At 41.6% G+C, this 27,605-nt stretch overlaps 1 protein-coding gene across 1 annotated transcript in view; it reads right to left on the bottom strand.

Annotated features, from left to right (window-relative positions):
* Positions 1 to 4,138: 4,138 nt before the first annotated feature.
* Positions 4,139 to 27,605, bottom strand: part of LOC115481015 (pumilio homolog 1-like) — a 46,659-nt gene continuing 23,192 nt past the window's right edge. Inside the window, 4 exon segments of the mRNA XM_030220000.1 lie at positions 4,139 to 5,965; positions 14,025 to 14,217; positions 17,286 to 17,407; positions 23,269 to 23,394. Of these exon segments, the coding sequence (XP_030075860.1) occupies positions 5,834 to 5,965; positions 14,025 to 14,217; positions 17,286 to 17,407; positions 23,269 to 23,394 (573 nt within the window). The 3' untranslated portion in view covers positions 4,139 to 5,833.

Below are 27,605 nucleotides of genomic sequence, written 5' to 3'. Positions count from 1 at the left end.
TTTTGTAGATTAATACCTTTCAAACACTTGAATGTCTGTATCATTTCCTCCAGGTTATTCATGTTCAGGTCACAAATCTCTCCTCATACGCAAATTCCATACCATTTTTGTCACTTTTCTCTGAACCACTTCAAGTCTTTTTACATGCTTAGCAAGATATGCCCTCCAAAATTGAACACAATACTCCTAAGGGGACTTCACCAACAACTTGTACAGGGGCATCAACACCTCCTTTCTTCTTCTGGTTATACCACTCTCTATGCAGCGTAGCATCCTTCTGGCTGTGGTCACCGCCGTGTTGCATTGTTTCATTACCTTGATATCCTCAGACACCATCACCCCAAAGTCCCTCTTCTGAGCTGTGCTTATCAATCTCTCTCCTATCTTTCACATCTCCTTTGGATTTCTGCACCCCAAGTGCATCACTCTGCACATTAAAGGGAGACCCTTCAGCTCTGACACCCCCTCCCCCCCCCCCAAAAAAACTAAATTGAAGCCATTTTTTTAGTCACCTATGACTGAATCATAAACATCGCTTGATTTTAGTGTGAGGAGCAGTTCAGATGAATGCACAGAAATTAGCGTCTGGATTGAAGCTGGATGATTTTAAGGTTATAATGCCCCCATGTGGAAAAGATTGGGATCCAAAGACAACTTTGCCCAGTTTGAATTTTTGCATTTTTAAAAAAACTTTATAAAAATTTTCAGATACATATAAATATCTCAGAAGAAAAAGTAACATCACGAAAAAAATATCTCCCATTCCTTTGCTTTCTCTGATAAGAAGAGTACATCTGCCTGGAAGCAGAGATGCACTGTATGACCAATCCTGTGATTGTATCACCAAGTACTGAAAGACCAATTCATTATGGATTATTCACATATATAATAATTTATTCACACCACAACCAAAAATAACCCCATCCACCTTTCTATTCTGCTATTAGCCTACATAAGCTAACACCTTAAACTTACAGAGAAAGGACTATTTTGCTTGTCTCGCTAGTATTTGAGGCTTATGAGAAAAGGAGTAGCCTGCTGGTTACAGCAGCAAAATGAGAATCTGGGGTGCTTGGTTCACAGCGCCTGTAGCTCCTTATGACCTTGGACAAGTCGCAGGATCTGAAGCAATGGAGGCTTAAAACAGATTGTGAGCCCTCCAGGATCAACAGCTACAACTGACATAGGCATGAACCGAATAAAATGTATTTATATGGGGAAAATGGTCTGAAATTTCCTAATTATCATGACTAGAGCGGTATAAAGCCATCTTGGCAATGCACTAGAAGGCTAAATTTGGGGCTTGTTTTTTTTTTCCCCCTTAGATATCCATAAATATATGTTTACGTTTTCTGGAGTTAATTACGTTTTCTTCACCCCAAGCCATGATGTTTCTTCTTGGACGTTAAATAAGTTGTCCAGGACTCTGAACTCTCCTGCTGTTCATTGTAAATAATCAAGGGCAGCCTTTGCTCTTTTAGGCTTGAACTACTTAGGATACAGCTGGGTTTTTTTTCCCTAGATTAAAAAAATGCATTATCTCCCGTATGAATTAACTTCTTCCTTTTTAAGAAGGGCATTAACAATCAAAATGTTTTGCCTGTGTGGCGGCTCAAAAGACGTAAGTAGACAGCCGCTTAAATTGCAAGGCTATTAAAAATTGTCCTAGCCAAGCAGCTGCCATTACAGATCAAGGTTTCAATTTTGAAGTAATAGGAGCATATTCTGGTTCCCCAGATGATTCTGGAAAGTGTTTCACTGCTCCCCAATCTAGAAAGATCTGAAGCTTAGCATGATACGAGGATAGAGGCGCAATGGTTGTAGGCAGAAAGGTGGTTGCCTGTCCATGCCTGAGAGGAGTGAAGCCCCAGTACATCCTTATAATCTCAGAGACTCAATTTCCTCAACCGTCTGCTCTACTAGCATGCAGACGGCTGGCATGACTGCAAACCAGAAGGTATCAATAGCTTAATGGCCCAGCTCTTACCTTCAACTGATCTACTTTAACTTTATGAGAATCATGCCGAAGGCTTGGCCTTGTCTCAGGAACTATAAAGGTTTGGACTTCAATATATTTACTAGAGTTCCTAGATCTTCCCTGAAGAGCGTTTTGCTCCTGAAGGACGTCTGCCAGATACATGTTGGGGGAGGAAACCACAATCCCCTTTTTAAGCCATAAAAGAGGAATGATCAAAGCTATTATTGGCCCACCTCCTGCAGAAAATTTCAAGAAATCACAGTGGCCATATGACATCCCAATGTTCAGAAACTGCCAATACCTAACATTTCCAGGTGCGATGTGCCTGAGTTCTGCTGGATTCAGTGCATGAATTAGAATATTAGTGCTTCACTCTGTCACTTAAGAGTTAGGGGTGAGATGAAAAAGCCTGCTTCCAAAACAATTCCAGCTAGCATAGTATTCACTGAGACAGAGATCCCTTTCCCCTAGTATGGTGGTCTCTATGAAACTCTTTGAAACTTAGTCATTCCCCTTGCTCAGGTACCAAAAGTAGAGTGCAGGTCTGCTTGTGGAGAAGATCACTGCGCTTAAATCAGAGCCTGAATTGATTAAAAAAAAAAAAGGGGGGGGGGGGGAGATCTTGAGCTGTCCGATCTTCTCCATGGTGGACTTCCTCACCAAGGTAGGGCCCAGGAAGAAAAAAAGCACCATGTTCAAGAACCCCAGAACATAGGAATTAACCAAAGGAAGCTCTATTCTTTATAACAGCAAGACTAATGAATACCCAGTACTTATGGGCATTAGTTGCACACACTCTTCTGGTAAAGATCCAACTCCAAGGACTGCAAATTTTGACTTGTGAAATTTCCAGTGGAGCTCAGGATTTCCACTTGCTATGCCACCAGGTAATCCAGAGTTGGAAGTGGAAAAGAAGCACTATTACTCTGAGCTTCCTCAAAGTGCTAAAATAAAAAAAAAAAGAAAAAAAAAAGAAAAAGAAAGAAAAGCCTATGAGAAAGTCCTCCCAAACGCCAAGGAAAATGAAATTCCTACTCCCAGGTATCCCAGTCAGACTACATGTTATGAGAGACCCTTTTCCACTGACATGACCTTCCTATAAGGATTAGCAACCATGGCAGGCAGTTGGTCTGCTCTAGTAAAGATTTAGAGGCTGGAGTTACTTCAGAAGGCTGCACAAGATCTTCCCATGCTTATAACTGTGATCCATGGGTTTGCAAGGTACCACTAAATGTCTGTTTTGACTGAAAGGTAGCTGGAAAGCAGGTTCCGACTTGTTTCGCAGTAAGCACTCAAATAGAGAGCCAATTTCAAAAGACCCATTGACTGTGCTAAATGTGGCCCACTGGAGCTCCCTCCAAAATATGCCCTAATGATTTCCTCAGGCACTTGGGCTGCATTACTATGCAAACCCTTGGCTGTGGCCTAAACACCATTCAGGATGCTGCTCTTGCTAGCAAAGGAAGATGACTGCAACCCGAGTTCCTCCAGGCTAGGCAGAAGAAAACAGTAGTAAACAAGGCAGAGGAAGGGGGAGGACAGGAGGAGAACTCAGATTTCTCGGAGTATCATCTTTGCTCAGAACGAAACGTCACATATATCTTTAGAGCTTAACAACCCCTCTGCTCAACTGACACCCTCTCCAACTGGGTCAGAAGCTACTTCAGCAACCACCCATTACCACAGTCCACCCATAGACAGAAAACTGAGGGTAGAGTTAAATGGTCATTTCTCTCAGTGTTCATTTGACTAATTTAACTGCTTTTCTTGAATCTTCTTCAGTAGAGGTACTAGAGAGAGTGACCTTATTGGTACAATTTGTTTTTGATCAAGATTTAAATGCTACGAGGAGGTTGTACTTTAGAAGATCAAATGATTTATTTCAAGATCAGAAGATTTTTTATTTATGTAACCAAGGCAACTCAAGAAAGGAGGAAGGCATTCAAGTAAAAGCATCTTTTCTATCAAGTTATCCTTGTAAATGTAGTTGTGAAACATTTAGGAGTGAAGTAAGTTTTCTTTGTACCCGATTGGTTAAAATGTTTCTTGGACATGAAGTTTGACTGATGTGGTATAAAATAGAAGGAACCTTAAAGGAAACAAACCAATATACAGTCTCCTCTCACCCACCATAAACAAATGTAAATAAACAACTCAAACCAGATTTGAAAGTCCTGTATTTTCAAAATAAAGATCACACATTGTTTAGAGACAATCTACACAAGAGTTACAAAAAAATAGTTGCCCAGGCATAAGCATACACAGGTTTGTTAATTATACACATATGGTTACAAGTGTGCTTGCAAAAAAGTTCATTGGAAATATACACAAGGCTCTGTAAATGTACACCGTGTAGTGTTACACTTCTATATTCAAACAAGGATAATTGACAGTATGTTACATTCACTTACAAGTAGACAAAATGCAAAATACAGTTTTATCTTCTGTACAAAAATGGGGTGGGAGGAAGTAGTCACATTTTACAAGGTGAAAGGGAGTTCTGATTTTAAGGGGCAAAGTTCCAAGAGGGCATCTGTAATTTAGTACATTTTATATTACCTCTTTCCTTCCATATACTGTTAAACCAAAAGCTTTTCTTATTAAAAATCCCAAAAAGCCAACTGTATTTTGAACTGAATCTTGTTCAGTATTTTAGAAATGACCGTACTGCTCCACCAAGGTGACAAATAAAATCAAGCCTTTTTCTTCTTTATGAACATTAACTAGTTTATATAAAGAAAAAAAAATTCTCTTAAAGGGAAGGGGAGTAAATTACTTCTGGCTGAAATTACAATTTACAATATACAACACTATATGCTACGACCATAAAAGGTGTGAATATACATTGAAATGCACAGGTCTGCTAAATTTAATTTTTTTCTTACCAAAAAACGGGTTTATGCTGAATCAAACTTCTCCACATTTACATTACAGAGGTTTACAAATGTACAATTGTACAATCAAATTATGTTCCACTACTAGGGTACATTTTAGATACAGATTAACATCAAAAACAAGAAAATACTACAAATTTTTATATGTAAAGTCTACACCATGTATACACTATATATTTATAGAAGCAAGATCAATGCCAACTTTTTTTTTTAAACTTTTCTTCATGCTAAATAATCTAATTTTGCTTTTTTCAATGTTAAGAAACCAGATGTTCAACCATGTGCTTCACTCCCTTCTGGCATGCAAGTCACCAGAAGGATGCACGTTTCTTTCCACGTTTCTTTCCAAAAAACTGACTGCTAAGCTAAATTCTTTATCGCATTAAATTGTTAAAAAAAAAAAAAAAAAAATGTGGGGATAAGCAATTTAAAAAGTTTAATAAACTTTGGATTGAAAATGACTTTATATATTTATAAACAAAGTTAAATGTGGCTTTTGTGCAAATTTTAACTAAAATTCAAAATGCCAATGAGCATGGACTAAAACAAGAAAAAAATATCTTTTTTTTTCCTGCACAATTCATCCGCCAGGCAGATGAAATTAAAAATTAATTTTCAAGTCAACCATTGCAAATGGTACCACATTTACCATATAGATACAACAGGGAACAAAAGGAAAAATGTGGCCATGGATGTTCATTTGAAACCTATGTACAAGTATTCTATACAACAGTGATACAGCAGAGTAATTGCTTAATTAAAAATAATTAGTACATGTTATGCATAATAAAATTAAAGAAATTTACAAAGGCTTTTATATTGGGTTTGTTTTCCTCAGATATTAGCAACCCATAAACGTTTTCTTATGGTATATACTGGAATACTAGAGGTTGCTGGTTCTACACGACCTGATGCGAAATTTGAAGGTTTTTGTTTTGCTGCTTTGCAAAATTCCAGCATCTCAAATGATACCATTTGGTGGCCCACAGATCGGCCCCAGATCAACCCCATTCTTCATGTAGAATTTTTCCAGTTTTGCCAAAATGTGTTTTCCATAGGTGTACTTGCGTAATGTTGCAATGTGAGGCCGGATCTACGCAAATTAGAAAAATAAAGGAAAGAAATAAGTTATTTGAATAGGAAATCAAAGCCCGTTAGCTGTTACATGAGATCTTGTCCTACACCTACTAGCAACAAGCTGATTTAAAACATCAAGGACATTTGTTTTTCACATCCAAAACAACAAAAAAAAAATCATTTACATCATTTAGCATCTGGAAAAAGTGAAACAAAAGCAACATTTGCTCTTCATGTACATGCTAACTCAGCCTTCCCCTAGTAGCACTCTTTAGACAGGTCACGTGGCTCACAAGCAGCACTATTCTCTTGGCCTGGGATCCCATAGGTTGCTGAATCCCACAAGAAATCAAGGTACAGTAAAGGGTGAACTTTTACCGCACCTTGATGAACTCCCCTTTAGACTGTAAGAGTCCCATATCTGGGGCAGGGCTGACTTACTTTAACTATGTGAAACTCACTTTGATCTTGGAACTGTAAAGAATAAATTGAAAATCCAACTTCAATCTAAGGGGGGGGGGGGGGGGAGGGAGTTATCAACATGGGCTACTGTTAAGTCAGGTTATTTTAGCATAGGGTCACACCTATCTTAATGTGTTACCACGAGCAAGCCTGACCTCCAGCTACTTAGAAATAGTTGTCTCTGGTGCTGGGACTTGGTATTCACAAGATTGAATATCTGAGTACACAAACAGTGCTAGTATTTTCAATACATGAAAACAGATTCTTGCATTAGGCAACTACATCAAAATTATCTATCTACAGCAACTCTTTCCTGCCCACTGTCGTTGCTCTGTTCAGTGCTACCGTTTCTTCAAAATGGCTCCTAAGACTTCCTGTGGTAACCTCGCGTAGGGTTACCATATGTCCGGGTTTCCCCGGACATGTCCTCTTTTTGAGGGCACCGTCGGGAGTCCGGGTGGGTTTCTGAATTTCCTGGATTTATCTGGGTTTCTTCAGTTCGGGTCATCACATGACCTGTCCTGACTCCTCCTGATTTATAGTATGCACGCACGCGGCGTGGGCCGATGCAGGCAGGCTGCAGTGTCTGTGCATGTGTCAGCCAGCCTGCCTGCTGATCAGCTGATGATGATCCTCCTTCCTCCTGCATGCTGCACGCAAGCGCAGCACTTTTCACTGCTACTGCCTTCCGCCTGCAGCCGCCGCCATAACCCCGACGACGAGGCTGCAGCGTCTGTGCGTGTGTGCCAGCGGCCAGTGCCGCCAGCCAGTCTTAGCAGTAACCATCTGTGTCTCATATCGCGAAGCCAAAGCGTTAAACTATATTTTAGGGATCAGCTGCGAAAAGAGGGGAGTCTCAAATTATAACGATATAACAGTTCAAGCGGCAGCCTCGCGAGACTTCCATTGAAGTCTTGCACGGGGGGGGGGGGGGGGGGGGGGGGCGCGAGAAAGGGGCAGGTAAGGGGTGTGACAGGGGGCGGGGTATGTGTCCTCTTTTTTTCTTAGAGCAAATATGATAACCCTAACCTCGCGAGACTGCTGCAGGGAAATCTCAGGAGCCAGGCAGAGTAACGGCAGCAGGCAGAAAAGAGTGAGGATCTTTCCTGCTCCCAAAGAGGCCTCTAGACCACCAGGGCCCTTTAAGGTGGGATATGTGGGCTGTAGGGGAGGGGGGAGAGAGCCTCTGGGCCCTCAGGCACTGCCCGGTTGCCCATTTGGTCAGTCTACCCCTGGTAGCAGTTCAACTCTGATTGCTGGAACCCCCCTGGATCAGGGTCTATCCCCTGGATTCTACATATGGTGACTAAAGTTGTGTGCACAATCAATGGTACTAAGCCATGCAGACTACTGCAATGGCGTTTATGCGGGATGCAAAGAGCAACTCATAAAGAAACTACAGACCGCTCAAAACACAGCAGCCAGGCTTATATTTGGAAAATCATGATTTGAAAGCGCCAAACCCCTCCAAGAAAAACTGCACTGGCTCCCAATCAAAGAACGTATAACTTTCAAAATCTGCACCCTGGTCCACAAAATTATCTATGGCGAAGACCCGGGATATATGACCGACCTTATAGACCTGCCAACCAGAAACACAATCGGACCACCACGAACATACTTAAATCTTCACTACCCTAGCTGCAAAGGGACTCAAGTACAAATCAATTTACGGATCCAGCTTCTCCTATATAAGCACGCAACTATGAAATGCACTACCGAAAGCCATAAAAACAACCTACCACCACCACCTTAGCTTCCGGAAATCACTAAAGACCATCCTGTTCGAACATGCCCTACTGACCCAACTTAAGTGACTGAACCCAGCAACACAACGAAACCAAAGCCCATAATGAACACTGTGTAACTCTTCTCTACAATTCTCCTAATGTGTCTGTAATACATGAATCTCTTTGATAATAACATCACTTTGTATTTGTTTCATCATCGAAGGCGACTAACGCCTCACGGTACTATGTAAGCCACATTGAGCCTGCAAACAGGTGGGAAAATGTGGTGTACAAATGTAAAAAATAAATAAATTATTTAACAAGCCAATCAAGGTAAGGTATACACATACGAGTTTATCTTGTTGGGCAGACTGGATGGACCATGCAGGTCTTTTTCTGCCGTCATCTACTATGTTACTATGTTCTGCCTTTTCCAATTTGAAGCCAAGACATTGCAGTTTCTGGTTATTATTTGTGGATTGGATTTATTAATTTGATATACTGCTCGAAACCAGCATGTCTGAGCGGTTTACAACAAAATGCATACATCATACAATATATAAATCAATAAAAATCTGCATCATTAAACATTATAAATTTATCTAAAATCTCTCTATATACAATAATTGCTCAATCTGCATCCCTGGGTGGCTGGTTGGCTGTCCCGCCCTCGCAGAAAGAGGAAATTACGTCAGAGGAGGGCAGGACACAGAGGGAAGGAAAGGGAAAGCTGGATGCCGAGCCTGCCGCTGCTGCGACTCAAGGTAAAATAAAAGTCTGGAAGGCAGGGTGACAGGGAAGAAAAGAGGGCTGTTGTGGGAGAAGAAGGCGGGCAGGTGAGGGCTGGGGCGAGTCACTGGACATGGATGGGATGGGACGGAAGAGCAGAGAAGAATCGCTGGACATGGAGGGGAGGGAAGGGAGGAGAAATCGCTGGACATGGAGGGGAGGGGAGCGAGGAGAAATTGCTGGACATGGAGAAGAAGGCAGGGAAGAGAGAAGAGTTGCTGGACATGGATGGATGGAGGGCAGGGGAGCAAAGAGGAAACAATAGAAAAAAAATGCTGATTTGGAAAGGGAGAGAATTTAAAACATAATGGCGATCAGACGATAGCCTTGCTGGGGCTAGTTTCATTTTTCGTGAAGTGGGCTTTTTTGCTTGTTGCTGAAATAGTAAGATCTTCAGGGCTTTTTGAAAACCACAGTATAAAGGTCAGAAAAACACTGCAACCATGAATTCCATAATAATGGTCCACTGTAGGAAAATGCTCAATTTCGAGTTAAAGACAATCTGACAATGTCCAAACAAGGCAATTTTAAAAGTCCTTTCAAGGACGTAGTTCACATGAAGGGGAATACGTCACTAACTTTTTAGACAAGTATTCAGGATTCCCTAACTTCAAAGCTTTAAAAACAAAACACAGCATCTTAAATTCCATCCATTTCTCAACAGGTAGCCAGTGCAACTCATATAATATCGGTCTAATATGATCTGATTTTTTGCCACCAGTTACCAGCCTTGCAGTGATATTTTGTACTAACTGTAAACTTTGTAAACTAGCTTTACTGGAGTCAATTACTAGGGAATCACAATAGTCTAATCTAATGAATGCATGAACTAGTCTGCAAATTCTTTTTAGTAAGAATTGATTTCAATTGCCTTTTCATACGTAAATAGTAACAACATAATTTTACTATATAATTTATCTGCAAATGAAATGACAAATCACTGTCACAGTGAAACCCCAGTGACTGTATTCTGAGAGAGTGATAAGAAATGACCACCAATCTCAGGAAGAACCCTTAAGACATTATGCTTAAGCGAGAGCCACATGGCTGAGCACTTCTTAGCACTCAAAAGTTCCTTGGAACTCATCCAGCCTGCTAGAGAATTGAGCGTGTCATTGAAAGTGGAAATAATTATTTCTTGATTATCGTTCATAAATACAAATAGCTGGATGTCATCTGCAAAGAAATGAAAATTTACTTGCCAGTTAGCTAGTAATCTGGCCAACAGTGTTAAATACAAATTGAAAAGAACATTTCGTAAAAGAAAACCATGAGGGAATCCGCTTTTGGAAACCTGTTTTGAAGAGAGTTCAAAGTTCCAGCAGACTGAATAAGTTTGATTTGAAAAATATGATTTGAACCATTGGAATACAGTAGAATCAATACCAATGTCCTTTAAACACTGCAGTAAGTTAGAATGAGAAACTGTATCAAAAGCTGCAAAACGGTCTAATTGTACCCAGAGCATCAAAACCTTGATCTGCCTTGAGTAAAATTTCATCCACTATTGTCAAGAAGCAAATATTCTGTACTATGATCACAATGATAACCAGATTGTTCAGAGTGCTAGATTTTTTTTATTATCTAAATAGTTGGTTAATTGGAATAAAACAACTTTTTCAAGTGCCTTAGCCAATAGCGACAAATCTGAAATGGGTCTAAAACCTGAATAACCTATCTTTAACACTCTTCCCCTTCTTCAGAATAGGCTTCATTATAGCTTCTTTTAAACAATCCGGAACATTGCCACTATTCAAAGATTAACTAAGTAAATTTACAAAAAAGGAGCAAAAGTCCCTGCAAATAAAGTCAGATCATTAAATGGCAAAAAATCCAGCAACATGGCAGAAAACTTAATGGACTGTAATACTTTCACAACCTCTATAGGAGATACTGAACAAAATTTACTCCAAGTTGGCAATTTTTAAAAAGGAAGACTGATCATTCTTAAGGGTAGAGCTGACTCGCACCGATTAGAATCTGACAAACATTAAGCAGATTTAACTTCAGTCATCTTCATCAGGGGACTTAGTGCGATCTCTGAATACAGGTAAGAATAATAGTTTCACTTATCAAAAAACTCTTGGAATCCTTCAGCTGACAATAAGCAAAGGCTTCAAAACAAGACTGCGCATTAGTTAAGGCAGATATGATTTTAAACAGACGAGGATTATTGCCAACTTCTGAGAAGATAATTTTCAGCTTCACCACCCATGAACTTTGAAATCAACATATATGGTCTTCTCAGTCCTAGCCAAAAGGAAATTAAGAAACAAATCTAGCTCGATCGCTTGAACTTTAGGTGATACAGAGCATTCACAGAGACCATCAAGAGAGATAAAAGCAGAGACTTTGGGTATCCTAAACTTGGCTCCTTCTCTCTGAAGAGGATCTCCTTTTCTGAAACGAGGAAATTCTTTGAGAACTGCAACGCCAATTTAATTTGTGCATCTGGGGCAAAGCCAGGTCAGAAGGAGAAGGAGATTGGTGGCTTCAGAAAAATGTTTCTGATTGGTTGCTCTAAGGTTTTATGACAGGAGACGGCATGAGACTATCTGGCCCATTCTTGTAGGCTGTCGCTGGGCAGAGCTTGCTGCCATATTGAGGGACCCCAAACATTCATATACACTACTGAAAACAATAGCAAACTTGTGAGGTTTATATTGTTTTAGTAAACCTCCTTGGTTTTGCATTCTTTCTTTCTGTTAGGAGGGGATCGGGGGGGGGGGGGGGGGGGGGGGGGGGGAAGGGTTATATTCAAAATGTTATTGTCATTGCTCCAGAGCTTGCTTTCATATTTGCAATGCTGTATTGTAGATTTCAGTGCTGTGCTATATTCCTTTATTCTTGTTTACTAGTAAAAAAAAAAGGCCCGTTTATGACACAAATGAAACGGGCACTAGCAAGGTTTTCCTCGGTGTGTGTATGTTTGAGAGAGAGAGAAATAGAGAGAGAGAGTCTGGGTGCAAGTGTGTCTGTGAGTGTGTGTGTGTGAGAATGAGAGTGTGTGCAAGTGCGTATGTGAGACACAGTGTGAGACAGAGTGTGTGAGAGTGAGAGAGAGAAAGACATTGACTGTGAGAGTGTGTGTGTGACAAAGATACCTCTCCCCCCCCTCTCTGGTGTCAGGCCCCCCTCCCTTCCTCTCTCTGGTGTCAGCCCCCCCCCCCCCTCTCTCTCTCTGGTGTCTGTTACTGTGCAGGACGCTGAGCTCTGGCTGTGCTTCAAGGAACTGACCAATCCTATTTAATAGAATGCACCTCCAACATTCTGAAGCCGATAAACCTCATGTGGTCGGTCACTTCTGCTTGTGACAAACCCGGAAGTACTCGAGGGCGGAGCTTACAGAGATGGAGCCTGAGCTTCAGAAGCTTCAAACCCTTCACTGAAGCCACGAAGTCAGCTTCAAAATGTTGAGGTTGGTTTTTATTATATAGGATGATGACAAGAAAGGTATTTCTATGTAAAAACAATAGCAAACACTTATGACTGCCTATGTGTGTTTTATTTGACAGCTTTATTTATTTGAAAGCTTCCCCATATGTAGACATACCTCATGAAATAAAATTGAAAATCACTAAAACAGAATTAAAATTACTGTAGCCAGTAGAAACAGCAGTAATAAACTCTCTGTGTAACAATTTTTTAAATTCTTAACTCGTGTGTGAACTGATTCGATTGTGTTCTAATGAGCACCACCTCAGGGGGATCCTATGCTGCTGCGATTTCCAAGTCCTACAGGATTAATACACAAATCTAGTTACACTTCATGCTTTGCATATCAAGCTCCCCTGATTTGGAATGCTCTTTCTCTTAATATAACATCGATATGAAGTTATGTTTTTAAAGAGTTTCTAAATATTATTATTATTAGCATTTGTATAGCGCTACCAGACGCACGTAGCGCTGAACACCTGATACAAAAGAGGTAGTCCCTGCTCAAAAGAGCTTACAATCTAAATAATACAGACAGACAAGACAGTTACGGGTGAGGGAAGTAATGGGTGAGAAGGAAGGAAGGGACAAGGGGAGGGCAATTGAGTAGTGGCTAGGAGCTAAAAAGCAGTAGCGAAAAGGTGGGTTTTCAGCATAGATTTGAAAACAGGTAGAGATGGGGCTAGACATATAGGTCCAGGAAGTCTAAAACAATTTTTTAAATGCATTTTTTTTTTTACTAATGTAGTAAACATATTTTTATTGGTTGTATTTTTGATTGTACAATTTGCTGGGAATTGTCTGGCTTTCTTCTCTTGCTGTAATCCACATAGAACTTGAAAGGTGTTTTACGGAATATAAGCTTATTTGTAATGGAATGTAACAGACTCCCATCTCGCTGCTGTACTTCTGCAGCATCCTCAGCTCTGGCTGGACTCAAGACATCAAAACTCAGGCCTTCTGCGTGGACATTTCATTAAGCGCTTCTCAAATTTGTAAAGGTGACCAATTCGTTTAATAAAGCCAACAGACTCATTTCTCTTACCCAGGGGCCCTCATAAGGGAGAGGCTGCTTCCAAGCCATCCTAGTCTAGTGAGAAAGATCATCTCCTCAGCATGTTTACTGGAATGCCTTCACGCTCTTGAGGTCCTGTGGATACAGCTTTCTCTCTGGAAGGAGCACTACCCCACTACAATAATGAAGCATCTCTACAAGGAAATAATGCACTCGAAGATATATGTTGACTCCCCTGAGGTCAAGAATGGGATGAAAGACCTATCCTCTGGAATCAAAGTAGAGGGACAGAGTTTCTTTACCACTGAGCCAGCCTTATGAGTTATATTTTAGTCTCTTATCGCTTGACTAAATTTTAGGTTAAGCAAATTATGTGATCATCACCTTCCCCCACTGTCTCATGTGCTGGGCTGATGTTAAACAAGCTGGGGCACACATCAGCAATCTGGGAGGAGCCACAAAGCCCACCAGCAGGCTGTTATCTTTTTCAGCATCGGGTAAAGCCGATGGGAGGCGAGGACAACTGCCCTGTTTGCACCTCTCCTAACACCAGCCCTGCTCATGTGCAAGATTTCTATAGTAAGCCTTGTCTATCCCTTTTCTATCTTCTACTATAAAATTTATTTTGAATTGTAATTTCTTACCTTGTGCATGACTATCTTACGTTGGGCCGGCTCTGCCACATCGATCATTTTCTGTACCACGTAGTTCGCATACTGATCCTTCATCATGGTGTATAAGGCACTGTGAGGACCATCATTCATAGTACATACTTCATCGATCAACATGGCACGCTCTGTGCGGGATGCGTGAGTCACACACTTCTCCACAACGTTGCTACAGTAAAATGTAAAACAGCAAAGGGGTCAAATATAATATCTGTTCCTATCACTTCCCATATCCACCACGTACAAAAAGTAAGCCAGCTGTTTAGCACATACTATAAATAGATTATATAACCTCCTCACCCATGGTGACCCAACTTTGATGTGGATTTTGCTAAGACACAACTCAAGTTAGTTAATGACAGATAAAACAAGGTGTTTTCAGTTATGAGACAACACAAGGGTAGGGGTACTTCATATACAGTTGTGAAAAGTGATCTATGGTGATAATGTTTTATAGAAGGGAGGCACTACATTTCATCACATCTGACCTGTAAAATCTGACCCTTTTGAATCTAGCTGCTTTCACACTAGTTTCCATAAAGTAGCAAGAACTCCACTTTTTAATACCACAGTTAACGTATTAGCAGAAATTAGACCTCTGTCAAAAAATACATAAACAGAAAATAAGATGTTAGATAAGATCAGTCCCAATTAATGTGCCCAACAAACTTCCTAGTATGTCAATGAGGGCTGTTTCATGAATTCATTATTCTTTCCACGAAATTGATTCAAAGTATCATGAATATCAGAATATCATGGACTCCTAGAAAATATAAAATGTCTAGTCTCAGCAAATCAGATCTATCTTGATCATGTAATAATCATGTCGTCACTCTAACGCATCTTATCTTTGAATGCTCTAAATCTACAAGTTTTCTGGTCTGATGTGTGGACCAAGATTCAGGACATTCTTCACTTCCAAGCACCACTTCTTCCGAAAAATGTACTCCATGCAAAGTTTCCTTTTGAAAAATCAGGGTTCGGGGGCACCACAGGTATTTCAGTGCCTTTGGATTTTCCCAAGTGCAAAGTCTTAAGTTATGTACAGAAATTTAAAAATTAAATCCCCACACTCTGGCTGCCAGTTCCCCTCTCCCCTCCTCCCTCTGCGGTACTATTTTTATCCACAGAAAGGGGAAGGTAATTTCCGGCTTCTCATTTTACCAGAGCAACTACTTAGTTAACTATATTATATATTAGGGTTGTTCATTTAACATGATTAATCGCGCCAAAGTTTTTTTTTTTTTTTTAACTCACAATAATAAATTTAACTCGATTAATTACATCATGCTGCTCTCTCCTATAAGGAGGAAGAAAAATGGCAGAAAGTTGAATGTGAAAGATGTAACAGGGGAAGAAGTGAAGGGGAGAGAAAAGAAATAGTGAGGAGAGAGAGGAGGCCCTGAAAATAGAGTTCAGAGCACAGACAGAGGAACAGAACCTGAGACAGGGAATAAGATGATTAGAAAAATAAAATCACTGGACAACAAAGGTTGGAAAAATGATTTTATTTTCACTTTAGTAAAAAGTACAATATGTCAGTTTTGAGAATTGACATCTGCAGTCTATAGGTGAAAATGTGAAGGGGGAGGGGGCACTTAATGGCACCAACCAATCGCGATTAGCCATGTGGTTGGAGCTTTTAATCCATGAACAGCCCTATATATATATATAGAGAGAGAGAGAGAATGAATCACAACAGAGTTCCTCTCAAAAAAAAAAAATTATCATAAAAAGGTCAAAAATTCAAAGAGAAGGTTGGGCATTATTTAAAAAGGCATCAGGAATAAATGGAGAATATCATTATCCTTGTAGATCTTGAAATCCACCACTGTCTCAGGTACAAACAGTCTAAGTCCTTCAGGGAAAGGAACTGCACCTGTATGTAACTTGCCTTGAGCTACACAACTGAAAAAGGCATGACCTAAATCCCAAATCCCTTCTGTATCAATCCATGGTGCAACCATATGTTGAGTATTGACCATACTTGTTGCCCCATCTCAAGAGAACTAAAAAGGTACAGAAAAAGTGACAAGTTAATTAAATGGATGGAATTGCTCCTCTATGAAGAGAGGCTTAAGGCTCCTCAGATTGGAGAAGATATGGAACAGGTAATCAAGGAACACTGTAAACCCTTCCAAATAATACTATCAGAGGACACTACTCAAAATTAATGGATAGCAGATTTAAACCAAATCTGAGAGAATGTCTTCACACAGTGCACAACATAGCTATGGCATTTCTTGCTAGATGGTGTGGTCAAGCTCCCATAGCTTACAGAATTTCCTACAGGATCCTTGATTTATGTTATCAAATACAGTCCTCTTTTGTCTGGTCATCTTATTCCATACTCCCCTTTGAGGGCCCTCCGTTCTTCACACAGCACCTCTATCGTTTCATCTTTTTCCCATGTTTACCTCGACACTAATAAGATCTCACGCTTCAGTGTAGTTGTTCCTCAGGAACAAACTCCCCCTATACTTCCAACCTGAGCAATCAACTGAAAAATTGAAGCCCTTGCTAAAAAAACACGCTTTTCTGTCTGCACCACGGGATTAGTCCCCTCCTCCAAACTAGGTTCTACATCTCTAAGGCCAATTGCATTGATGTCTCCTGAAGAACAAGAACAGCACTGTATTTGACTACCCCCCCCTCTTGCAATCTCCCCTCCCATCTTTTCCTCATCATAAATTGTAAACTTTCCTATCCCTTATTTCCTTCTGTGTCAGTCTCCTGAATATAGTTCTGGTTTTTAATGTCTACTCAATTTTACACGCCCCCCCCCCACATTCTTCTAACTGAACTTGTAAACCTCTTAGATTTGTTATTAGATTGGTGGTATATCAAATAAATGAACCCGAATTTGGGTTTAGAGAGGATCCTGGAGGAAGTGTCCATAAACCAATATTAGCATATAAGGCTTGAGAAGCTACTAGCTTATCTCTATGAGTGAGCAACAAGGAATGGATTTACTCTTTGGGATTCTGCTGAGTACTTGCAAGCTGTATTGACCACTGCTGGAAACAGGAAGCTAAGCTCAACGATCCTTTGATCTAACCCATCACGGCATCTCATGTTCTTAAGAAGAAAATGGTCACATTAAAAAAATATCTATAAAGACAGAATCAAAACCAGCAGCACTGACACTTATCTTGAGTACCTTCAGGTCCAAGGAGATCTATCTGCACAAGACTCTACATAAAGCAAAGGCTAATGTAACACAAATAAACATTGTACCTGGCAAATTTGTGTTGACTTAGAACAAGTACATTGCCTCTAATTTCAGCCACAATCTTGCTTTTGTCCTCTGGACGTCCATGTTCCAGCACGTGCTGGATAACATAGTTCCCATACTGATCCTGTGACAAAGAGGGAAGAGGAGGAGACAAGGAATTAGTTCAGAAGTCATAAAGCATCAGATGTCACTAGCTGTTATTTTTTGCACATCCAGTTTACTCTCACATCTCATGTTTAAGGACAGGAACAGATCACCATGATAGCAGCAATGTGAAAGCTACAAAAGCCATACTGACTAAGCCACGTGACATATTTCTCCATTATATGCCATTCCGACGCTAACCTGTCAGTCATATCCTATTTTGTTCTGAGCACAATTTGCTTAATTATGAAGGTGCTTGTACTATCCAAGTGCTTTCTACTGCTTATTTCAATTATACTACTAGATGTACACAGTGCTGGTAAATTAAGTCACTGCAGCCTTAATAAAGGATAAGCCTTGACAGATACCAATGAAGGTGATGATCTGTGAATGTCACATTTTCACTAGTAAAACAAAACAGGTGGCAAGATTTTGCACCAGCCTCCACTACAAGAAACTTACGTAATTGGTAGAGGATGGACCAGGCATTGTGGCGAAAGACTGTAAAAGGTGTCAATTTTATTAATAAAGGATAAAGAGTCGGCTGAGGATGTTGAATTTGGTAACTGTGAAGTATGAGGATGTGTAAGATGATGGTAAAATGAGATCAAGCAAAAATGGAGAAATTACAGTTTTCTCAAAATAAGGGCAAGCAATAAATATCCACTACAAAGCAACAGGTTGGGTCAAAAACAGAGGGATAAGAATTCTACATACTGGCTGGATAATTCTAACGAACATTGAAATCAATCCAACATTCTAATGGAGGACAGAAGTCTCCATCCATTATAGTAAATGACATAGAGGCATATTTTCAAAGCACTTAGACTTACCAAGTTCCTTGGGTTCCTATGGAACTTTGTAAGTTTAAGTGCTTTGAAAATGAGCCCCATAGTAACATAGTAAATGACAGCAGATAAAAACCTGAATGGTCCCATCCAGTCTGCCCAACAAGATAAACTCATTTTACATGGTATGTAATACTTTATATGTATATCCGAGTTTGATTTGTCCCTGCCTTTCTTAGGGCACAGACCGTAGAAGTCCGCCTTGCACCAGGTTTTATTCTCCAAATACCGGAATTGCCACCCAATGTCCGCTAAGATTCCATAGATCCATTCCTTCTAAACAGGATTCCATTCTTTGACCGCTCAGTATCCCCTAGCTCTTCCAGGTGTAAGTGTATATTCAGTGTATATGTATAGTTTATAGTTGGCATATCTTGAGTACCTTCAGTTTATTGCAATTTACTATACCGCCCTGACAGGCAGAGTGGTTTATATACTATCAATTAAGAAAAGGAAAGGAACTCCATCCCATTACAAGCCATTCTTTGACCACTCAGTATCCCTAGCTCTTCCAGGTCTGTGTATATTCAGTGTATAGTTTATTGCAATTTACTATACCCTGACAAGCAGAGCAGTTTACATACTACCAAATTAAGAAAAGGAAAGGAATTCCATTAATAATAGGAAAGATAAAACTATCACACAAAAGGAAAGAAAAGTTAAGAACAGGGAGAAAAAAAAAAGAGTGAGGGAGGGAAGAGAAGGTAAAGGACTGCTACTGGTGGTGGTGGAGAGGGTGTTTGAATAGCCACATCTTCAGTTTGGATTTGAAACTACGAAAAGCGAGGTCACTGGGAAGAAGGGGAAGATTGTTCCAAATGTGTGGTGACAAGAAAGAGAAGGCGCTATATCTATTAGATTTAAAACAGCAAATTTAGGACTCAGGAGGATCAGACGATGATCACTGACTGACCAGAGAACCTTCGCTGGTGAGTAGGGGACAGTGAGAAAGGCGAGGTAGTCAGGACAGTCGAACCTGAATGCTTTAAATGTAAGGATAGCCACTTTATAAGTGATGCATTGTTGAACCAGTAGCCAGTAATATTGTTTCAGTAAAGGTATGATCAAAATGGTGAGCAGAACATAGTAGTCTTACGGCTGTCTTTTGAAGGGTTTGTAGTTTCTTAAAGACGTATGAGGTAAACCAGCATAAATAATATTGCAATAGTGGAGTTGTGAGGTGAAGAAAGAGAAGACAAGTGAATGGAATTGATTACGGTCGAAGAGATGGCGTATCACCTGCAGTTGGTGGAAAACAAAACTAACCTTAGAAAAAATGTGAGATTTGCGGATGAAAGGAAAGGGAAGAATCGAAGATTATACCAAGATAACAGAAACTCGGCTCTGGGGTGATTAATGTATCAAAAGCTGAATGGGGAGGAAGGCGTGACCAATGTATTTGAAAACCAGGAGACTGTTTTGTCAGCATTTAATACTAACTGGTGATTCTTTAGCCAAGTAGTAACTGTATCAAGGTAGGTTTGAAGGGGACCAATTGAGGGAGAGAGAGGGGAAGTGGGGCAGAGTAAAAGGATATCATCAGCATACATGTGAACAGATATATCAAAGGATTAAATAAGGGTAGCAAGAGGACTTAGAAATAGATTAAAAAGGAGAGGAAAGAAGATTGAACCCTGGGGAATCCACAATGCAGTTCCATTTTCTCAGAGACTGCAACAGCAGTGATAACCTGAAGAGAGTGATGTGATAAAAAAGAAACAAACCAAGACAAAACTGAACCTGAGATACCTAAAGATGACAGATGGGAAAGGCGAAGGGAACGGTGAGACATGGTCAAAAGCTGCAGATAGATCTAAAGAGACTGTCGGGACAATTCTATGATTCTCAAAGTGTGAGTGTAGTTTGTTCAGAAGAGCTATCACTGTTTCTGTACTAAAATGCTTTCTGATCATCTCGTTTCGCGGTTCTGCTGGGCTAAGAAGAAAGCAAAGCTGTGCTCTTCTCATTTGATGGGTAACTGGTCTCAAGGGGGGTTGGGCCTTCCCAATATGAGACTTTACAATATTGCATGCCTCCTACGTCATGTTCGAGACTGGCTCTACTCCTCCAGTTACTTTACACGTCTTACACTCAAGTTGGCGTACTTTGCCCCATATACTTTGTTATCTATACTGCACGCAGAGAGATCTTTGATTCCTAGGTATTTTAAGAATAGTGTGCTCTTAAGCCCTCTCAGGGAAGTATGGAGGTTTTTGGTGAAAGGGGTAGGAGGGGACCCACAAGTCGCTGAACTGCTACCTATAAGAGGAAACCTTGCTTTTCCCTCAGGATTGGATAACCTGACCTTCATTCCGTGGGAGCGGTTTGGATTGAGAACTTTGGAACATATCCTAGATATGGAAGGAGGGTTGAAATCTTTGGACCAATTAAAAGGTCAAGACTGTATTAGATGGGGAGACACTTTTGCCTATTGTCAGGTGAAACATTACATTCGGTCCCTGTCGGTAGGGGCTCTGGGGTTACGGAGTGGGGACAAGCTTCGAGATTTTTTTGAAACAGTTACTGATGGTGCCCCCATGGTATCTGGGATGCATAAGGCTTTATGGCAATTCTGGAAAATCAAAGGGGTGGATGAAATCAAACTTAAATGGGAATAGGACGTGGGGGAGAAGTTGGACTCGTGGGACTTTTTTGCTATTTATAGGGAGTGCTCTTTTTGTGTCTATTACAGAGCTTATTCGTCCCAGGTTCAGCTTTTTCGGGCGGGAGGTATTCAATTGCCATCTTGTTTAAAATGTAAATTAGCAGACAACACTTTTTTTCCATGTGTTTTGGAGATGTGTGGAGATAAGCTGATTTTGGCTTCGGATTACAGACTACTTGGCGTTAATTTTTTCTTGTAGGATCGCCGGCTCCCCACTCCAGTTAGTGCTGGACTGTCCGGGGGACTTTTGAGGCCCTGCAGCAGAAAATAGACTGATGTTTCGTAAGCTGTGTTTACTGCCGAGGAAGTGTATTTTGCAGACCTGGACCTCCGACTCCCCACCCGAATTTTGGCATTGGCATAATATGGTACACTTGTTAGTATCTTGGGAGGCACAGGAAGTAAAAGGCTCTTTTAAAAATAAAACACGTTTTTTTTTTAAAATTTGGAATCCCTACTTGGCCTCTTTGTCCCCAAGAGGAAGAAGTCTTATTATGAATGTTAAGCTGTCAGCGAGACTGTAGGGGGGTGGTGGGATTAGCTTAGGGTAAGTTGCTTTCCGCCCAATGTTCTGGGGGGTCATAAGAGTCCAGACCTCTTGGGGTATGGGTGGGAGGAGTTCTGTAGGGATAAAGGGGAGGGGGGAGGGAATGGAAGGAGGAAGGAAGGTTCAGTTGGGTTGGATCTAGGTTAATAAGATTTTGTTGTTATTGCTCTTTTGAGTCAGTGGCCAGTTCTGCCTGGCTTATACTATTATTCTTGTTTATGTTTTAAGGCAGTGATTATTTCTCCTAGGGATGGGAGGGGGAGAAAATTGTTATTTCTGTGCCAATGGTTTCTTGCTCTTATGTAGCATGCTCCTGAGATTCAATGTATGCTATATTGATGTAGAAGGATTTGTTCAACATGCTGGTTTATCAATAAAAATGGTTGGAAATTAAAATGCTTTCTGAAACCGGACTGGCGAGGGTGAAGGGCCACAGAATTTTCTCAGAAAACGAGATGAGTTGATCGAATACTATTTTTTTTCCAGAACCTTAGACATGTAACAGAAATTGCACATGGGATGACAGTGAGATCTAAAGAAGGTTTTTCCAAAATAGGATGGACTATGGCTGCTTTCTGTTGAGTGAATGGCTTTGGGCTGCTTCGTATGATCAGCATATTCTCTGTATGTCTTGTGCTCCATGTGAGAGTGTTGCCTCAGCTTTTTAAACACATTATTTTGGTTCAAAAACGGTTTTGTGACCCCCTGAAGCAGGTGGTTTTTGTACCACCGAAACATGGACCATGTCGGGTCCTCCCTTCTAACAGCAAATAAAGGGGTTTTAAGCATCATTTCCTGTGTTGGATCATCCTTTGCCAGCCTCTACTTTCTTCTGCTTGTGCTGTTTCATCGTAGAGATTTTTTCCTGTTTGCTGTGCTCGATTTCCATAGATCCAGGAATTGCCCAGTTGATAAACTGAGGTTTATTAGGGATAGTATGGTGGGTACTACATCTAATTCTGATGTCTTCAGCCAAGAGGAGGGAAACGGATCACAATGGCTGTACGTGGTTCTCATTTTGGCTAAAGTCTTCTGCAGGGAGCATAGGATTTGTGGTTGGAAAGAAGACCAGGTGGATGTTCCTCAATGGCATGAAGGTGATACTAAAGTAGGGGACAGGACAGTATGGGACTTACTTGATTGGTAGAGGATGGACCAGGCATTGTGACGAAAGATTGAAAAGGTGTCAATTTTATTAACAAAGAATAAAGAGTCGGCTGAGGGTTCTGAATTTGGTAACTGTGAAGTATGAGGATGTGTAAGATGATGGTAAATGGAAATAAAGATTCTTAGAGGGGTTTGGCGATTTCAGGAGTTTTGTAGCAATACAGGCCTTTTTCATTTTCTTAAGGAAAAAAATTATATTCATGGTGAAGCTGCTGGCATTTCAGGAGATCAGATGGGGATATTGATTTTTTCCAGATTCTTTGGCTCTATGGTATTGGCGTTTAAAAAGATAAAGTAGATTTTTTTGAGGAAGAATGAAAGATTTTAGGGGCGACTATGTCAAGGCCACGTTCTAGGACGAAGTGCCAGGATTCAATTTGGTCAATTAGAGATTTAGAGGAAAAGTCGAGAGGGGGAAAGTGCAGATGGATCGACTTTGGAGATACCCCTTGCCCAGTAACCAACTGACTTTGGGGGTGTCTGGGGAACTGAAATTTAAGAATGTTACATCAGCATCATAACCCAGTACTTGTGCTTTAATGCTGGTCTGTTTCAGGAAGGCGGACAAGCAGAGCAAACTGCGTTGTGGTTTGTTTCTCATTTTCTTGGCACACCTGAACAAGTTGTTCTGTGTGTTGATGAAGTTCTTCTAGGATGGGGAGAGTCTGCTCCGGCAAACAATGCTCCAGGATTCTCTGAATCACACGGCAGCCATATGGATGTGTAGACAGTGCAAACACCTGTATGGAGACATTTACAGAATATTTATTACTCTTCAATAGTTTGAGGAATCAAGACAATCATTATTCTATGACAGTTGTATGTGATTAAAATTAGATTACAATTTGCTCATCTACTGTCCAATGATGTGATATAATTCAGAGATTTTCTTTTTGAATGGCTGGTTGGGAGCAACAGAAGTAGTAAGTTGTAACACTGAGGGCTAGTCAAGACAAGAGTCATTAAGGAAGCAGTGCTAGTGGTAAGATGAAAACACCACCCCAAAACAGAGAATGTGAAATGAAAGCCTATGTGGGGAAGCTTGATTTATATGCAGTATACAGTGGTGGAAATAAGTATTTGATCCCTTGCTGATTTTGTAAGTTTGCCCACTGACAAAGACATGAGCAGCCCATAATTGAAGGGTAGGTTATTGGTAACAGTGAGAGATAGCACATCACAAATTAAATCCGGAAAATCACATTGTGGAAAGTATATGAATTTATTTGCATTCTGCAGAGGGAAATAAGTATTTGATCCCTCTGGCAAACAAGACCTAATACTTGGTGGCAAAACCCTTGTTGGCAAGCACAGCGGTCAGACGTCTTCTGTAGTTGATGATGAGGTTTGCACACATGTCAGGAGGAATTTTGGTCCACTCCTCTTTGCAGATCATCTCTAAATCATTAAGAGTTCTGGGCTGTCGCTTGGCAACTCGCAGCTTCAGCTCCCTCCATAAGTTTTCAATGGGATTAAGGTCTGGTGACTGGCTAGGCCACTCCATGACCCTAATGTGCTTCTTCCTGAGCCACTCCTTTGTTGCCTTGGCTGTATGTTTTGGGTCATTGTCGTGCTGGAAGACCCAGCCACGACCCATTTTTAAGGCCCTGGCGGAGGGAAGGAGGTTGTCACTCAGAATTGTACGGTACATGGCCCCATCCATTCTCCCATTGATGCGGTGAAGTAGTCCTGTGCCCTTAGCAGAGAAACACCCCCAAAACATAACATTTCCACCTCCATGCTTGACAGTGGGGACGGTGTTCTTTGGGTCATAGGCAGCATTTCTCTTCCTCCAAACACGGCGAGTTGAGTTCATGCCAAAGAGCTCAATTTTTGTCTCATCTGACCACAGCACCTTCTCCCAATCACTCTCGGCATCATCCAGGTGTTCACTGGCAAACTTCAGACGGGCCGTCACATGTGCCTTCCGGAGCAGGGGGACCTTGCGGGCACTGCAGGATTGCAATCCGTTATGTCGTAATGTGTTACCAATGGTTTTCGTGGTGACAGTGGTCCCAGCTGCCTTGAGATCATTGACAAGTTCCCCCCTTGTAGTTGTAGGCTGATTTCTAACCTTCCTCATGATCAAGGATACCCCACGAGGTGAGATTTTGCGTGGAGCCCCCAGATCTTGTCGATTGACAGTCATTTTGTACTTCTTCCATTTTCTTACTATGGCACCAACAGTTGTCTCCTTCTCGCCCAGCGTCTTACTGATGGTTTTGTAGCCCATTCCAGCCTTGTGCAGGTGTATGATCTTGTCCCTGACATCCTTAGACAGCTCCTTGCTCTTGGCCATTTTGTAGAGGTTAGAGTCTGACTGATTCACTGAGTCTGTGGACAGGTGTCTTTCATACAGGTGACCATTGCCGACAGCTGTCTGTCATGCAGGTAACGAGTTGATTTGGAGCATCTACCTGGTCTGTAGGGGCCAGATCTCTTACTGGTTGGTGGGGGATCAAATACTTATTTCCCTCTGCAGAATGCAAATAAATTCATATACTTTCCACAATGTGATTTTCCGGATTTAATTTGTGATGTGCTATCTCTCACTGTTACCAATAACCTACCCTTCAATTATGGGCTGCTCATGTCTTTGTCAGTGGGCAAACTTACAAAATCAGCAAGGGATCAAATACTTATTTCCACCACTGTATAAGCATGCTTTGAATTATAAGGTAAAATTAGTCCTTACCTGGTACTTTTCTTTCCATTAAACTCAACAGATCAATCCAGAGACTTGTGGGTTATGTCCCTCTGCCAACAGGTGGAGATAGAGAGAACTTCAAAGGTTTGCTATACGAGGTCATGTGCAGTTAACCTCAGTATTGTCGATAATAAAGAATAAAGGGAAGAAAATCCAACATACAAGTCATCTCCTGCTTCTATAAAGCCAATGTAGGCTTCCTCAACCACTACTGCAGGAGGGAAACATACGCTGTGCCTTGCAGTGAGTTCTAATTTTTTTTTTTTTAAACACCAAACGAAGGAACCAGACGCATACTAACCAAACCGAACAGGAAGAAAAAAAATGTTGCCAACATCAACAGAGGGTAGGCCTCTGGATTGATCTGTTGGGACTAATGGAAAGAAAATTACCAGGTAAAGACTAATTTTTCCTTCCATAGTGTCCCACAGATCAATCCAGACACTTGTGGGATGTACCAAAGCAGTCCTCAAATGGGGCGGGACACTGCAATTCCAGTATCCAGGACTGAAGCCCCAAATGCTGCATCCACATGCGCAGCCACGTCCAGTCTATCATGCTTACAGAAGGTATGTACCAAAGACCAAGTGGCCGATCTGCAAATCTAATCCAAGGAAACTAAGCTGGATTTGGCAAAGAAGTCACCCGCGCTCTTGGTGGAATGCGTTCTCACCTGCAACAGTAGAGACTTCCCCATAGAGAGGTAAGCCAAAGAAATATCCTCCCTCAGTCAGCGAGCCACCGTGGTTTTCAAGGTCAAATTCCCTTTCTTGGGACCAGCAAACAGGTCAAAGAGATGATCAGAATGACGGAAATCATTGGTAACCTCCAGTTAGCAGAGAAGAATGTGCCACAAATCCAGGCACCACAGGGCCCGGAATTCGGTCAGACAATCCCCCCAGCAAAAGGCCAGCAGAAAGAGCGGCTGATTCAAATGAAAATGAGATACCACCTTAGGCAGGAATGACAGAACCATCCTAACAGAAACCCCGCTTCTGTGAAACGGAGAAATGGATCTCTGCAGGACAGGTCCTGCAGCATCAATACTCACCTAGCTGAAGTGATGACAACCAAAAATACCATCTTCAGTGTCAGATCTTTCAAGGATAAACAGTCCAAAGGCTCAAAGGGAGGCCTCTGTAATGCACGCAGGACCAGATTAAGATTCCAAGCTGGAAGAACAGGTAAATGCGACAGGCATGGGTGGTTTACTCCCTGGAGGAAGTGCATGATGTCCGATTGGAACACCAGAGAGGCACCCTTAAGGCGCCCCTGAAAGTAGTAGGCCAAAGCAACCATCTAAACTTTCAAAGAACTCAGGGAGAGAGACTTATCAAGGCTGTCCTACAAAAAGGCTAGAATGGACGTCACTGAGGCTGAAGTCGCAGAAAAGCCTGCTGCAGAGCACCAGGACTCAAATATCTACCAGACTCGTGCATAGGCCGTCAAACTTGAATGCTTCCGCACCTGAAGCACTGTGATAATCACCCTGTCTGGGTAACCCTTCCTTTTCAACTGCGCCCTCTCAAGAGCCAAGCCATAAGACCAAAAGAGGAGGGATCCCCCATGACGACTGGCTCCTGGGTCGATCTGGGGCCACCAAAATCACAGATCCTCGATGCCATGCAATGCGCCCTACAATGCGCCCCACCATGGGCCACAGTGGGAACACATAGAGAAGGGGGGACATGGGCCAATGCTGGAGAAGCGCATCGATTCCTTCTGAGCCAAACTCCCTGCCGCTGCTGAAGAAGCAGGGCACCTTTGCATTGGCCCCAAGGACCATAAGATCGATCGCCACAACTCCCCAGCGCTCTATGATCTGAGAAAATGCTTGTCCCAAGAGCTCCCATCCCCCAAGGTCCAGAGAGTTAAGTCTGAGAAAGTCTGCCTGCATGTTCAGAGATCCCACAATATGTGCTGCCAAGAAGAGGGAAAGGTGTTTCTCTGCCCAGAGGCAGAGGAGGGACACCTCCTTCGCTTGAGGAGCACTCTTGGTGACCCCTCCTGCACCACTGTAGCACTGTCGGAAAGGACACGGACTAGCTTGTCCTGAAGAAGAAGCACAAACTCCCGAAGTGCCAACCGGATTGCATGCAGTTCCAGCCGGTTGTTCGTACAGGATGCCTCCACAGGGGACAAACTTGAGGTCAAAAGAGGTCAGGAGCTTCACTTGATAAACTGCCAAGATGATGGAACGCAAGGTCTCCATTCGAAAATGCCGGACATGCAACGCCTTGTTCA

Source organism: Microcaecilia unicolor, chromosome 11, assembly GCF_901765095.1.
Source record: "Microcaecilia unicolor chromosome 11, aMicUni1.1, whole genome shotgun sequence".
In the NCBI taxonomy this organism is placed as follows: domain Eukaryota; kingdom Metazoa; phylum Chordata; class Amphibia; order Gymnophiona; family Siphonopidae; genus Microcaecilia; species Microcaecilia unicolor.
This window is presented reverse-complemented; position numbering and strand designations above follow the sequence as displayed.